Consider the following 17,057-nt stretch of genomic DNA (forward strand, 5'->3'; position numbering starts at 1 on the left):
GTTGGCAGGAGAAAGAAAAAAAATGTGTCAAGCTGTTGGTCAATGGGTTGTTTATCATATTTCTAAAAGTTGATTGCAGCACAGTTTATACCTAAATACAATAATGTTGGGTTACAGATCACAGTTTTAGGTTTTCTGTTGCTATAAACTGCTAAGTAAAACAAAATGAATTTCAGTCCTGCAGTAACCAATAGTGTTTGACACACAAACAAACCTTATGCACACATTAATACAAGATAGAAAAAATAAAATGAATCAGTGGATCCCAAGCAGCAACCTCTGGTGTTGAAAAGTGAAGCTAATGCGGAAGAACAAAATCCTGCAGTTCTCAGAGTGTCCGCCCGACAAATTTCTTTAAACATCCCTACATCATAAGCCTTTACACACTAATTCTTACCAAAACACCTATTTTTCATCTAAGTGTGATATCTAATATTTGAAGTCGGTATGTCAAATCTAATTTCAACAAACTCAGAACAGACAGAGTCTTGGACACGCCCTGAGATGATATGAAGAACCACACCTGTATGTCCACAAAGCAGACCAACAGGTTCTGCCTCAGTGCAGTTGTTGGGTTGTATGAAAGGTAACACAACTATTGTATAAAACAAACAATGCCATTATTAACTAAAACCAAGGGCATATGCCACTCTGATGTGTGTAGAAGATGATTTATCTTAACGAATCAATGGAAAAAATTGTAGTGCTTGACATTTGTGTGTGAGCACATTTGTTAATTGCTGGTTTTAACAACAGCAGTTTATTTACTATACAACTCACCCAGAAGTCAAACTTATGCTTAAAGAATGCTACAACATAACGTCAGGCATATAAGGTGAGCCACCTTCTACACACAGGGTGTTTTACTGCTGTAGGTTTGTGTGTGGTTGCATGATGTCAGGAAACTGTATTATTACAAAGTTACAATGTGAATGCTACGACTTCATGAGCAACAAACACTAAGTATGCAGTGAAGGTTACTTTAAGAGTTTGGGTTATGCTTACAGATTTTGGTCTGGTAACTTGATTGGAACATCAGTTTTTTGTCAGAACAGAAACTGATGTCAGGGAAAACATTCACTAACTTTAATACGATGTACGAACAAGCTGCAAAGGTTGAAAATATTGACTTAAGGACAAAACAGGCAGCAAAATCTGGATGCAACTGGAAAATAAATGTCTAACAAATACAAAGGAGACGTGGTGCTGCAAAAGAAATGAACATGCTGCAAAAAGCAGAAATGAATACATTAATAGTAAACATTCAGCAAATACACAAATGATGCAAAGTCAAAAACACACAAACAGAAAACAAAGGAGACAGAAAAAAGCTGCAATCATCACAGCAGATAGGGGGCGCTACTTAGACTGTATATGAGTGAATTTTTTTTTACAAAGAACATAATTAACAAAGATAATTGGAAGGACAACGTTTTGAGATCGGCTGGCGGATGAAACAGACGGGCTATGACAAACACAGCACTCCCCCACCCCTCACCCCCTGGGACTGATGGCACAACAAACAAAAGTCAGACAACATGAACATCAGTTGTTCAGGTGCTGAGTCATGAGAAAATCCTTGGCTAAAAAGCCTCACTCAGCAGCAGGGGTTACTTTACCAATAATCAAAATACATTTCTCCATAAAAGGATAGCTGTAACATTTAGTGCCCCCTACAGGCCTGGAGTGTTTCTCCTGTGATGACTAGATATGCAGTAGTTTGTTTTCTGGGTTTGTGTCTCTTAAATGACAGCTTCTGTGTATTTACAGCACGTTTGGGTTGAATGGAAATCTTTTGGGCAGCTGCAGGACTTTTATACCAAATTCACAATAAAGACAAAAAGGCAACAACATTTTAATCAGGAGTTTTATTGCATGATGTGCCATATTGCATTTATAAACAATGAAGACTTAAAAACAAAACAAACATTGTACAGTTCATATCAGGAAGCCAGAAAAGTTGGTCTGATAATAAAATTAACTCTTATTTCTAATATATCATTACACAGATTAAAGTTTTATTAGATTTAATTTGACACCGTAATAATCAGTGAAACTGTAGCAGGTACATCAAATCATCCACTTCTAAATTCATGAAATAAAAACACTAACAAACAATCGTTAACACATATTCAAGAATAACAAAAAGCTGAATTATTGCAGAAGTTGATGTCTTGCTGAAAGAATGGTAGAAACAAATAACGGTTATGTCACGCCCCATGTACAGCGATTACATTCCTAAGCAGCAGTTGTGGGACTGAATCTGACCTCGGCCTTTTGCTGCATGTCATCCCCCCACTCTCTCCTCCCGTTTCCTGTCTCTCTTCAGCTGTCCGATCTAATAAAGGCGAAAAGGCCCAAAAAAGAAACGATTAACATGAAAAACACAACACCCCCCCCCCCCCCCCACCTTTAGCCATTTCTGGCCTGAGGCCCACAATTAATCAAAAGGAAAACTGTCACTAATATGACATCTGTATGTATGAAACTCACAACAAACATCTAAACACACCACTCAAAGAGAGCAGAAATAACAACCTGACAAAAAGGTTGAGACTAAATCAGTACCATTGATTCACTTTTCAATCCCACAGTTAACCACAGTGCTCAGCTTCCAGGTTCTAAATGTCAAAAGTTTGCTGGCTACTTCAGGGAGAAAATAATAAATATTTGTTCTGGTATCTGTTTTATTTGATTATGAATTTAATTTTAAGCCACATGTACGCTCCATCACAAAAACAGCATTTGATCATTTAAAGAACATTTCCAAAGTGAGGCAGTTTCTCTCTCTGAGCAATACCGATTTCATAACTAGAAGTAATGCTCTCATTTCTGGTCTACCAAAGAATAAAGTAAATCAGCTGCAGTTAATTCAAAACGCGGCAGCACGAGTGCTAACAAAGACCTGAAGGAGAGCACACAATACACCAATTTTAAAATCTTTACACAGGCTGCCTGTGAGTTTTCATATTCATTTTGAAATTATTTTAACTGTCTATAAGGCAATCTTTACCCTCTTATTATCTCAACTATATTTTTGTTAATCTTTTCAGTTTTAACTTAACTATTTTTATTCCTATTGGTGTGCATTAGTCTCTACTTCTCTACTTCTAAATCCATTTTTATTTCTACCCTGTTTTGTCACTAGTTTATGTTTATTCTTGTTTTTCAGTCGCTGTAAAGCACTTTGAATTTGTATGAAAGGTGCTATATGAATAAAGCTTGATTGATTGATATCCAGAAGCCTCGTTTGACTTTTCAATGTTCCCTGTGGGACCCTCAGTGGTTAAACAGGCCTCAGCTGTTTCTCTGCATCAGGTAAACCTGAAATATCCACAAGAGAGTTAAACACAAAGGTTGTGATATTCTACTGATAACTTTCATATTACCATTTCATTGTCTACCAGAATGTTAACTTTTAATCATCACTTTTACTTAAACTTACCTGTGCAGATGACGGGCCGGGTTGATCAGCACTAGTGTGAATAGAAGCATTGTTAGCAACTGTTATAAAAATAAGTGAAGCAATTTCTTACAGTTTAAAATCAGAGCATTATCTACTTTAAAAAAAATGTTTTACCTGACTGGTGATGTTCCTTCATGTGTGATTGTCTTCAGTTCTTGATAGTATTTTGTCACCGTCTCAAGCTCCTTTTTGACATCTAAAACACAAAAAGTTAAACTTCAACCTTGGAAAAATGTCTTTGCACTTTGGTGTGAAGATAATCTGCTTCAGAATCTGGCAAAAGCAAAAACTTGTAATATCCTCTTAGTAGGTGACTTTATTTCTATGGATGAATATTAGCATGGAAGTTTTTTCAGGCTGGGATTAAACCTGACATTTCACACATATTGTATGCAGATATATGTGAACTTCCTGTCTTGTGGGGAAATGTCTTTTTTTTTGTTCTGCCATGGTCATAAATACATCAAATTTTCAAAATAACATCCATGTGTGAACTCCCTGTTTGTATCTTTAGATATCACAGGCTTGTATGTATGACTGGACGTGTTAGATACCTAACCCACATAAAGTACATTCGTGAAATGTGCTGGATTGTGTAGTAAACATTTTTTAGGGGACACTATTGAGGAACAAGATATACCTGCACACTTGCTCAAATGCCACAAAACTTTTTATTCCATCACAATCCCAACGTTTCCCCCAGAGGTCTTCTTCAGGTAATAATTTTTGTTTTTTTGCAGGTGTGCAGGTATATCTTCTTCCTAGGTCTGCTGTTTTTGCACTGCCCTGCACCTCCTTGATGTTCGTTCAAAAGTGGGGGTCAGGACCCCCTGGGGAGTCGCAAGACACTGAGAGGGGGGTCGCAAGATGACCTTCCATAAACAAATAAACATTTGAAGTGACTTAAAATTGCACATTTACCCATTATTGTAAAATTATATACAAAAAGTTGTTGAATTTAAAATAAAGTGAGATCTGTGATGAAATGAAAGTAATTTGTAAAAAATCTTTCTAATGTAACTTTGCACAAGAATGTAACAATGTAGGTGTCTGTTGCTCTTTGTAAATAAAAATGCACACAGACACAATGAAATAATACAACTATTATAGGCTGCTGTGTTTTTTTGTGTTTACTAATCCCAGTGTTTGGATATGCCTATTAGTGTGTGCTGCTTTAAATGCTTTAACAACTTCCAGGGACAGTGGGGGTCCCCAGTCTCTGGCACCGTTATTTTGGGGGTCACGGGCTAAATAGTTTGGGAAACCCTGTTCTAGGGGACACGATTGCGCTATTGTGCAACACCAATGTGACAGGCAGAGTACATTTTGGCAAAATCATTTTTAATTTCTAAACATCCACATTACCTGGAAGTGATTGTTCATCTGAATTGAGAGCGCGCTCAATAGACTCCTTCATTGTGTCGTTCAGTTTCTTCAGGATTTCCTCCTAAATCGGCATCAAAATATTTCAAATGTATTACCAGGGCATTTAAATATAGTGTTCAACATATTCTGGATCTTATGTTAAGTAACAGGTTAAACGTGTGTTCACTGGGCTGCTCAGAAAACTGAAAAGCTAAATATTTTTCTATAGGTTTTTTTTCTGTTGTACTGTAATATTTAACAGCAAAATGTATTTTTTTGTTACACTGACTGCAGTGTTTTAATTGCAAAAGTAATTTTCTCAATGATACACATCACCTGATGATAGAAGAAATGTTCTATTGAACCATAAAATAATCAAACTGTGCAACGTTTTTTGCTGTATTATTATCTTTTGAGTTTGGATAAAAATCGAGATAAAAATCAAGGTTTACTTTATTGTCCCACAGAGTGAGAATTAGTCTTGGGCTCTTCACCCACGCTGCAGCCTTTAAACACAACATTCAACTTAAAATGTGACAAACCTTCAGGTTTTCCAGTTTTGACATCATTTCATCTTTAGCCTTCTCAAACATGGTGTTCTTATTAGCATCAACATGCTGCCTTATGATTTTCCTAGTGTTTTCTAGTCTTCCTTTTCCTTCACATTTTTGAGCATCTACAATGAAACAGAATATTTTACTGAATTACATTTCATGTTAAATGTTTTGATTCAGTGTCAGGTTTCATGTGCCAAGATCTTTTCTCTTACCTTCGTAGCATGTTTGCATGGTTTCCTTGATTGTTGTCGTCAGGCTGCTGTACATTTCTTTCTTACGCTGCCGGATGGTTTCTTGGAGTTCGATCTTTATTTTTTCTTCCTAAGAGAGAGGATAAAGAACAAGCTGTGTTGTAGACCCTCTAATTTAAATGGCTAATATTTATTATATTTAGGGACGCACAATATGAATTTTATTAAGCCAATATCGATAATTACCTGCTCCTAAGAATATAATCAGTAAAGATGTATATATAGACCTACATTAACGTAGTATACTAATGTCAACAACGAAAAACAAAAAATAGTTAGGCCTGTAGAATATATTTTTTAACTTTAACCATGTAAAAGTTATTTTTCACTTTCTGCAGATAACCAATGAGGCCCAACACATAGTATAAGCCAGCAGTTGACTAGCCCCCATTTTAGGTTTTTTTCACATTCGGCACAATTCTTTCCCCCTCTCCTCTGGGCTTCATTCACATCAGTAACATTGTTCTGTCCCTTCAGTACACTCGCATATGTACACCGTAAAACATAAATGAACGCCATTATTGTTAATAATGATTATAAAAATATATATATATCCGTAATATTGGCCAATTAATCATCTGAACTGATATGTATTGTGCATCCCTAATATTATCCCTAATATAATCCCTTATATTGATGGTGTTCTTCATAGGCAGTGTATATAATGTTTAGAGCTGAATAAATAACATTGTTTTGGTTTCACTTTTGCATGTTTTCTCTTTATTCCATACATTAGTCACAAACGTCAGGTTAATGTTGATTTGCTCGACAAACTACTTGATCAGTCATTAGATTGAATTATTCCTTCTTTTACCTCAGTCCTGAGAAATTCCAGTTGCAGTTCCACGTCTTTGTACTTCCGATTTTGAATCAGCTCCCCAGTGTCGAGTGAAAAGGAACTGATGGTCCCGTTGAATGGTCCAGGATTTGATTCAGTTCTGAAACATGTTCATAAGTAGCTCTTTCATTAAGTAAGACCGGACAAGTTTCAAATTAAATAATTTCAGCTGTAGCAGATGGAGTGGCAGAATCCAACATAGACCTGAACTTAATCACAAATGTTTTGATAGTCTTGTTCTTAGTTTTGCTCATCCAGCTTGGAAAACCAGACAGCCAATTTTAAGTTTACAGCCCAATCCATCTCCTTAATTTCTATCTGAATACTTTTTTAAAACTGTTCACCATTAGCCGGGTGCTCAAGGTAACTGCTGGTTAGAAGGACAGTTTTCCTTCGCATAAATGCTGCCAAAGGTTTGCTTATGGTGGACTCGTGTTGGGTTTATTTTAATCATACAACATGGAGTACAGGTTTCACCTGGGCTTTTTCTGAAACCACCAACTAATTTAAATTAGTAGTACGCACTGATTTGGCCAGAATGCAGTATGCAGTATGCGAACAAATCCGAGATCCACAGTATGCCAAAACTATCCAGACGTCGTACTGAACGGGGTCTGAGCGAGGTGCACAAACATTATATGCATCAGACCAGTCGTCCTTGCGTACTGTTTCCCACAAGTCAAAGCACCAGGTCAGAGATGATGGACAGCAACGGCCATTGTGTCCCGAGAAATAATCACAATCCGACCAAACCACACAAAGATACCACCATCAACTTGTTTGATTCTCAAAATGCTGAAAATCTAAATTAATCACTCGTCAGCTTTTTCCAGACTGTAAGTGGATGCTACCCTGTAGTGGCGATTGTTGTCAGCTGGGCTGTTTTTTTTTACTCCAATGCATTCTAAGACCAGAAACCAGCTTAGTCGGGCCTGGCATACTGCAAAATAACCACAGACTGGCAGTCATACTACTGTTGAAGGTAATATGAAGTACATACGACATGATATGTTCAACAGGAGTATGTAGCATGTGGTTTCTAAAACAGCTCTGCTCTTTTTCTAAAGTTTCTTGACATAACTTTTGTTATGTTTTGGCACAACGCAAAAACGATTGATCTATGTTTTAAGGATTTGTATTACTACATTGTATACAATTATCTTATAAGTTTTTCTTTGCTGTCGTTTTTAGGAGGCAATTTTTTGTCCTTGTTTAGTAATTCCTTACGGGAAGGTCTTTCTGAATTCTTCATCAATGCTGTCCATCAGCTTTGCAGCTAAATCCTCATTGAGGTTTAAGTGTTTCCCTGCTGTTGTTTTGTGGACACCATAGTTGTCGATTACACATTTCAGTGTCTTGTGAAAACCACTTCCTTTTCCCTTCCTCTGAAACAAAACAAAATTAGAATATTTCATTAGACACTAATAATTTAAGTATGGGTTGGACAATCTGTGGTTTTGTTATGAAAACAAAATATTCAGGTACCTTAGGATTTAAAAAGGACTTCAAGACATCATCACATGAACTTTTAGAGTTCTCAACCCCATGCTTGAGACATTCTTCCAAAGCATCTGTGGCCTCTTGCATGGACTTTTGGACTTGTTCATGTCCACACTTCATTGTTTCTGTAAGGACTTTGCTCACTTCTGTTTTTACCGTAGCCTGAAATCAAACAGAAAACATTTAAAATTCAAAACATTGTGTGCGTGCGCGTGTGTGTGTGTGTGTGTGTGTGTGTGTGTGTGTGTGTGTGTGAAATAATACAAATCAAAAGCCCATGACATCTTTAGCATTTTTTTCATCAAGTGTAAAAGCTGATGTGACCGGTTGTATGCAACGTTTAACGTCAGAGTGCAATTAATTAGGCTCAAGTTTATTGTTGCCTTATTTTTTCTGCATTTATTTAATAAAAAATTAACATTTTATTTATACAGCCCGAATAATTCTGATACGTAAACAGAATGAAAGTGTTGTTACATTATCTTACCCCTCCTCCACAGCGGGCCCCTTGAATTAAGGACAGTATCCCATACGCTCCTGACACATACCAGTAGTTCAGTGTCTCTGAGTGATTGTCATTAAGTTTTTGCAAAATCTTCTGAAGTTCAGGGACTTCTGTAAATAATAAATACATAACAATATTCTTAGACACTTTTCACATGTTATAAACATTAAATAATCCACTAACTGTTCCATGGGGGGATCACCTACCAGTGTCAGCAGGTTCTAGAAATTGTTTGTCCTGAAACTCAATGGCGCTCACTGTGAACACTTTGAAACATTCATCACTGAAATGTCTCTGAAAAAATAAAATGAATCATTTTGAGGTGGGATTGCAGTTATAGAACAACTTCGTGTTTTGGGTTGTCAGTCTATAAAACTCACCTTAACCATCTTTTGTGTCCCAAATTTTTCTTTCACTTCCACCTTTACTTCCTCGTTCCTCTCTCTTAGGGCTTCCACTAAACTGATAGAAGAGATCAGTATCAGGCAGTGCCTCAAACAATATCTGAAGCCCTGAAACCTCAAACTGTGTTTCTCTTAGAATAAAAGCAAAACATTGTCTCTTTAACACACAAACATATGAGCACATATCATATATCTATACAATAAAGTGTAAAAGTGGATTATCAGATACATTGTGTATAATGTTGGTATTAAAAACCTGCACGACTCAGTGATCTTTACACATTCCTAATGCTAGAAGATACAACAGATGATGATAACAATCTTGATGGAGCACCAGTTGTGTTAGCAAAACTTGAGAGAAATGAGAACAACACCAATGGAAGGCTAGTGATGTTCAACAAGATGCAGGTAAGGCCTGGACTGTTTTTTTTGTTCTTCATAAACAAGGTACACAGTTTATAGACTGATTGTGATGGTATACACATTAGGTAGGGGGACATCTTTTATACATCTATATATACATCTTTCATTTACCATTTTTACTGACACTTATTAGTGTTAATATAATGTTTGAAAAAAACCCCACTTACCTTTGACCTTTTTTACGTCTAATATGATCAGACTTGTTGCAGATGAAGTGAATGTGCTTACACTGGCCACCATTTCCAAGATACCTGATGGCACTTTTCAGAATCTCCCATGCTTCTTTCTCTGATGCTGGTCTCTCCATGTCAGTCACGATCCACACAGTGGAACAGTCTTGAACAACCTAGAGGGATACAATCAAGCGCTTTGTAATAAAATAATGTTAAACTTAAGACAAGATAAACAAATAGTGATGCATTTAAATGATTTACCCCTTTCCACATGTTATCTCTGCCCTTGTTGCAGTCCCCATTTCCAGGTAGATCCACAAGTGTGACATTCTGGAGAAGGTCATTATTTGGCACCTTGATAGTAACACACTTCACCAGGGGCCAAAACCATTTCTTTATGCCTTTAGCCACTCCTTCCTTTGATTTGCTTCTTGTGTATTTGACAAGTTCTGCAGACAGCTGTTCAGCCTGCAATAAAGGACAAGATTCAATATTTTATTTAGATGCACCATGGTGAGTATAACATCCTGATTGGAACGTGACAATCTGGTTACTAGTGGACAAGGTCCTAAATGATTTTTCTATGAATGGTACATTTGGTATGTGATTGTTTCAATTTAGGATGAAGTTCACTCTTTTAAAAAAGACTTAATATAAGAATAACACTTTATAGTTTTAGTCTATAACTTACCGTTCTAAAGGACAACGTCATCTTGCCAGAATTGAGAAATTCTGGAATTTCTTTGAAATGTTTCCGATCCATGAAATCGTTGTTGTCCAATATTTCTTCCCATTGTTCTCCATACACTGCTGACAGCATCTCAACAGCGTTACTTTCAACATCGTCATCATTGTTATTCTCCGTATTGTTATTGTCAGCACCTTCACGGTCATCGCCATTATCCTCTTCGTCGCCTGCATCATTCAGTAAGATTTTTTTAAAGCCCTGCACATGTTCCTCGAACTCCTGATGAAAAAGTCATTTTTTAACATAGTTTCATGGAAACAAATGAAAAAAAAATGCATGAAGCAAAGTGATGAGCAGCAACATCTGAACTTTTTGAAAAGTGACAAGTACTCATTAAGCAGGTTTTACCTCTTTTTTGATGAATTCAATCTCTGCCTCATAGTTCTGGTTCTGCTTGTTAGCCTCCACCTTAATGATGACTGTTGTACATGCTTTGGTACGTCCTGAGGGCAAGAGATCCTTCTCTCCAATGACAGCATTTATTAAAGAGCTTTTTCCAGCCCCTGTTTTACCAAAGACACCAACCAGCTCCCTCTTTTCTTTCTTCAAACCACCAATTTTTTTCCTGTTGAAAAAAAGATTTAATATGTTTTTTGATTTATTTGGAAATTAAACAATGAAATAATGTGTCAGTAATGTTTTAGAAGTAACCACCAGCAATTTCACAGCGACTGCTGTCATTAAGGTGCCAACAGACCAAATGTGGGACAAAGAGTATGTTTATGCGGGACAAAATGTTACTGCAATGCCGAGGTTGGTTTAGGTTGCACGATGCAGGTTCACCACAGAGGCCGGTGTAAGCACATCTTTAACTATGGTTGCTGCTTTTGTACGCCGTGAGTTTTTTTTGTTATATCTGAGTCTGTATAAATGTACGGAGCCACAGTCTGCTGCAAGTGCTGCACAGTGATGAACGTTGGTTATTTTACTTGCTGTCCCTTTATCTGTTGGGCAATCCTCTTCAGGTTTTAAGGGATGTAGGCCTATCCATAGACTGACATTTTCTTTAAGGGTCAGTCTTGCATTCAGTGTGTCGCATCAAATCGTACTGTCCTTAATGTGTGACTGAAAAAGAACTCTGGCAAATGTGGCTGCATCTCCTGTCTTTGTTGTAGTTTCCATCATAATCTGCCAAAAAGTGCATCCTGGTTGACTTGTGTCTTTGTTTTGTGGCAGAGGAGCGTAACATAGTCAACAAGGATGATATCTTGATATCTGAAACAGGCTATGGTAAGAGCCTCATCTTGAAAACTAAAGCCAATCAAATGCAGGACATCTTCTCAATTTAAGGGACTCAGGACAGGTGATGAAAATGTTGTGCAGTCCCATACAAAGCGGGACACCTGGTCATACCTATAGCTGTCATCCAAATGGGGACATGGTTAGTCTACTGACAGGGAGGACATGTTTGACTCCTCTTGGCCATGTTACATTTGACATAGTAAATTGTGGACTCAACTAACAACAAGCTGTATTAGCAAGGTGCTTAAGATATCTGCTATTGGCTAGAAGACATCATTAAAGAGATCAGAGGCCTGAACTTAGAAATGAGGGATGTTTTCAACACATTTAGGCAAGCTTTAAGAAGTGACATGAAAAAGGATTTGGATAATCTTAAGAAAGACACAGGGGTGGCTGTGGCTCAGTGGTAGAGTCAGTGGTCTATCAAGAGGGTTCAACCCCCTGCTCCTGCAGCCACATGTTGATGTCTGGGACAATAGACTTTATAAAAGAGTATAATATTGAGTTGGACATCAAATTATTGACTTGGTCTGCACTGGATCCTCAGTTTAAACCTGGGATCAGTAATTCTATATTCAAGCAGTGGTGGGATCAAGGTATTACAGCAGTATGTACTTCAACTCAGAGAAATTATTTAGAAGTTTTGGTGACCTGCAGAAGGAATTCAAACTTTAGACCAACAATTTATTTCAGATACCAACAAGAAATAACCAAGGAGGGCAAAGCAGTTATATATATTTTGACTTAAGCATACAAACAGAACATGAAAATCACTTCAAAAATAGACCAGGGTTTCCAAGTACATAATGGGAATAATATGGAATACATATTATTGAAATCGGAAAATGAACTGTACAAAAAAATCCTAAGAGAGGGCTGGTGTTCAATGTGGGGCATGCAATCTCTAAGAAGTGGAGAGGATATGGTTCATTTTATTTTGGTGTGTCTCAGCGTGCCGCCGTGATGCTCTGTCTGCAGACAGAGGAGCAGGGAATACTCCGTTATTATAACTCTGTGTAGTTTTTACATGACTGTTGGGGTAAATATTTGCCCGTCATGTGGTGGATAGCTCTGTGAAATGAACTTGCCAAATGAAAAATCTACCAGCATTTAGCGCTTGGCGGTCGTCAGCGGAGCGTCCAGACCCAGTCAAAACAAACAAACAAACAAACAAACAAACAAACAGTGCATCAGCTGGCTATCCAGCGCGAGCCGCATGTATAAACAGATGAGAGGGGAGTTGGCTGCTGGAAGTCAGAGACGTCATATTTTAGTTCATGTTCTACCTGTTCAACAGTCATTTGATACATAAACATAGATTCAGTGAGGATTTGAATTGTCTTTTTTTTTTTTGTCTTGATTTTCCTTTGGTGCTGGGTAAAACCTCTTTGGGGGGTCCCAAATAATTGTCTATGCAGGAAAAACACTTTCAACCCTACTGTTCTTTTATATTCGTCTTTGTTTGCCCAGGTTGTTTGTTTCTCTTTTTTAATGTGAAAATTGACTCAATAGAAGTATTTCTTTTCAAACCTTAATGATTTCATACCAGCCACTATATACTGCAGCAAGACCTTTGTTTATATTCTGTGTTAAGCTGGAAAACAGGAACACTTTTAGAGGCCATGTTATTGTTTATACAAAACCTTAAAGTTGATAAAAGTTGACAACCAAAAATAAATCTGGTGAAGTTCTCTGACATATAAGAAAGATTTAAGTTATGTTGAAATGCATGGGTAGTGATGAATTACACAGAGGTCAAATACAATCCCAGTTCCTGAAAAGTTGGGATGTTGTGTTAAATCTAAATAGAACGTGCAGATTGCATAAAGATTCAAATTGGGTTTATTTTTATAACATTTCTCAGTTTCAACATTTGATATACTGAGTGTGTAACTGAGTGCTATGCACATACAATGATTAAGTGTCTTGTTCTTTTAGAGGTCTTATTAGTGGGAGGTGGTGGGAAGATGGAACAACTGGGCCTTTCAGAGAAGAGATAACTTATCTATGTAGCATGTAGCAAGTGTTATCTGCATTGTGCTGAAATACCGAGACTTTTCTCTATTCGGGGAACTCCTCTCCCACAGCTCTATGTTGTGTGAGATTCTGTGCACTGCATGAGTAACGAGACGCTGACTTCAAAATCCTCATTCCGAGTCTGATGTTACTTTTTCACCCACAGATATATTGTCTTTTTTGTGCTAGTTTCAGTTATATATGGGGTTCCAAATTTTTGTACAGGTAAATCATCACATTCTGTTTTTATTTAAATTCACACAATGTCCCAACTTTCTAGGAAATTGGGTTGTAGGTTTTTATATAAGTAAAAAGGGAAAGAGAATGATAACAGATTTGAACTTGTGATGGGCACAGGTCATTGTCAAGAGAATACAGTCAGAATAGGAGAAATTAATTGCAAAATGAATGACTCAACTCCAGAGATCAGTCACTAATGTCTTTGTAAGCATGTCCGCTAAAACTAATAATAATATGCAATATAAAAAATGTATTACTTACTCTAGAAAATCCTTGAGCTCTGTCTGAGGTAGCCTACTCTCAACACTTGCCATGATTTTTTCCACTTCAGGCAGTACATCTTCTCCTGTTGGAGTGAAAGTAGAGAAAAAAAGACAAATGTATCAATATCGTTTTACAAAGAGAGGAAATAAATGTAGAGCATGAGAGAGCCGTTCTCTTCTGAAACAGTTAGAATGTCTTAGATAGTATCTTCAGGCTTTTACAGCCTCTTGCAAAAATGTTTTTCAGAGTTTAAAACATAATTGGGTCTTATTTTAACAATCCAATGTTCATGTAAGTGCACAAAGTGCCCTTTCAATAGCAGGGAAATGATTTAAACTGTCCATATGCAGTATAGACTAAAGACATGTTTTGTTTTATCTCAGGATTCTTCTTTAAATTAATTATTTTTATCCTGTTTTGTAGTAATAAAACAATAAACTCCCGGGGGACCCATCGCAAGTAGACATATTTAACACTACGCTGCTCATCTCCCTTTTCTGTTGCCTGCAGGGCTGGATCATCTGTATGGGTACAGGGAGACGGGGCGTCTGAACCTGAAAGTGAAGGGGTCTGCCCTGACACCAGGTAGGGTCAGGGTAAAGTACAAATAGTTATATAGCTTCTACAAGATTGGCTGCATTGATTAAATGACAGCTAAGTTAACAGAGAGGTTCAAGGGTAGATTATTTTTTTAGTGGAATCCTCTTAAGAAGTTAAGGCATGAGATTACAACCTTATTAGTGTTCTCTTAGAAGAGAAAAGCAATCTCTTCAGGGTTAATAACAGCCTATAGGCCTACTATTTGGGGGGGGGGGGGGTCATAACTCTCCTAACTCTTCTCCCCCATTTGGAATCCTTGACACCTGAGGTTTTAAAATCTTTGTTCAATTTTATTTGTTCAATAAATAAATGAAATACCTGTGAGTTCCTTGTCACGTTGTGGTTTCTTAGGTAGTGATGCCATCTGCTGGTCTCTCCCGTGTGGCTCCTTCTCTCTTCTTATCAAAAAGGCAAGAAGAACAATTTGACCCTCAGAGTATAAAACGTTCTCTCACTTGTTTTTGTCAAAGCGAGATATTATTGAGAGAGAGAGAGAGAGGGGGCCTGCTTCTGTGTTTCTTGCTGTGCCTCGTAGGTTAAAGCAGCCACCTTAACAACACGCAGCCAGAGTGGAAAAACTCAGCACTAGTTCGCAAATCATTCACTTTACAGATAGTAAGTGTGCGAGTTGTCGGCCGGGTGTGTGCTCGGGTTGCATGATTCAACAGGATACATTTAGAAGAAAAATCTGGACCTCACTATTTTCTAAACCCTGGTTACGGCCCTGATTTTATCGATGATTTTATCATTGACAAAGTAAAGATCTTCCTCATCCATACCTCACATAACACATATTGAAGAATAACAAAAAGCTGAATTATTGCAGAAGTTGATGTCTTGCTGAAAGAATGGTAGAAACAAACAACAGTGATGTCACGCCCCATGTACAGCGATTACATTCCTAAGTCATCCCCTCACTCTCTCTTCCCGTTCCCTGTCTCTCTTCAGCTGTCCTATCTAATAAAGGTGAAAGGGCCCAAAAAAGAAACGATTAACATGAAAAGCACAACAAAAAACCCTGGTTACGATGACTTTATCATTGACAAAGTAAAGATCTTCCTCATCCATACCTCAATCTGTTATTAGAAAAACAATTCAGAGTAATCTTGGCCATTCAAAAACTAAACTTATTTTGGAAATGCCAGATGTCTGGTTTTAAAAAACTAAAGCATCACACACGTAAGGAGAATTTTAACAGATGTTCTCCATATTCTCAAGCATGAACACACTGCAAGATATGAAAAAAGGCACGTCTCATAGCCTACTACAGGATTTATTAAGATTATTGTGCAAAAAAACAAGTTTGGGTAAGCAAAGCCAGTTTACAACATCTGCTAAGTTTCTATAAGCACATGAATAAATATATCAGTGTTGGTGGAAAATTACCGGCTACAGTCAAGAGAGCAAGGTAATACTTTACAGTGACGTGTGTGAATAAAATCATCCATGACTAGAAACTGCAAGTTCATCAAATAATTATATTTGAATCAGATTTACAACTTGACACATTTCAAACACTTAATATGAATTTCATTAAATTAAAGGACAGATGGAGGCTGTGACATTATTCAAAAATATGTAGCAAATTGAAATAGATAACCAGAAGCTGCTTTTGAAGTTTAAGTTATGCAGAACATTAATCAAAGATACAACGTCCAGTCAGAGTTAGTAAAACTAGTTACATCTCTATTCCTTTCTTATCTTATGTAACACTGCTTTACTTACAATTCCTTTGGAGTCTGTAGACGATGATGAAAGCAAAAATGGTAAAAGTCCAAAAAGCTCCACAGATGGCTGTATCAAAACTCCCAGATGATCAAGTAAAAAAAACAAAACTATCTCAATAAGTCATTTAACCACGGTCCGTGTACGAAGTATAATTCATTTGCAGTAGTTCATGTTGTATAATGAAACATGCCAGTTTAAGGGGTATTGCCTAATTTCCTTGTCCGACTTGGCGAATGCGAATACATCCGGCCACCACACCCTGACCCTTATTTTGAAAAACGGAAGTTACCGCAGACTCGCAGAATAATTCTCACACTAACTTCCCCGACCTCCGAAGCTATTCCCTGTACTGTATTCTGTTTACTCCCGTTTCATACACGTGTATCTCATAGTCAGTTTTATGGTAAGACTTCTGCATTTATCACTTTTGTCTGGAAAAGGAGATTAATAACAGACTCACTCTCTCTGTCTGTTCCTCCTGCTCGCTCTGCAGTCCGGAGCATTTACCATAAAGATCAGAATACGTGAGCACTTCATATTTAGGGGCGGCTCACTTCACCATGTAAACTCGAGGAGCGGCTGACTTGACCGCAGTCCCCAAACCAACCACTACACCCTCCCCCTCCGTGACGGAGAAGTCACACTCGCAATTCAATTCAATTCAAAAAACTTTATTTGTCCCCGGGGGGCAATTCAAAGGAACACAGAGCAGTAAATTAACAACAGTGCAAGTACGA

General features: G+C 37.5%; 1 protein-coding gene across 2 annotated transcripts; it reads right to left on the minus strand.

The window, feature by feature from the left end:
* Positions 1-1,850: 1,850 nt before the first annotated feature.
* Positions 1,851-16,811, minus strand: LOC109994210 (nuclear GTPase SLIP-GC). Of its 2 annotated transcripts, none has more exons than XM_065964516.1 (17): positions 16,318-16,811; positions 14,911-14,987; positions 13,990-14,074; positions 10,579-10,795; positions 10,174-10,449; positions 9,744-9,950; positions 9,477-9,655; positions 8,863-8,944; positions 8,689-8,776; positions 8,465-8,592; positions 7,963-8,139; positions 7,705-7,862; positions 6,454-6,577; positions 5,601-5,709; positions 5,374-5,507; positions 4,832-4,913; positions 1,851-3,662 (listed from the first exon to the last, which is right to left on the minus strand). In XM_065964516.1, exons 2-17 carry the CDS (start codon positions 14,954-14,956, stop codon positions 3,577-3,579), a joined length of 2,178 nt encoding a protein of 725 aa, XP_065820588.1. In that variant the 5' UTR covers positions 14,957-14,987; positions 16,318-16,811; the 3' UTR covers positions 1,851-3,576. The 2 variants fall into 2 exon arrangements, with proteins under 2 accessions (XP_065820588.1, XP_065820587.1); XM_065964515.1 differs by having other exon boundaries at positions 14,911-14,990.
* Between the last annotated feature and the right edge of the window lie 246 nt (positions 16,812-17,057).

This window comes from Labrus bergylta, chromosome 16, assembly GCF_963930695.1.
Source record: "Labrus bergylta chromosome 16, fLabBer1.1, whole genome shotgun sequence".
Taxonomy (NCBI): domain Eukaryota; kingdom Metazoa; phylum Chordata; class Actinopteri; order Labriformes; family Labridae; genus Labrus; species Labrus bergylta.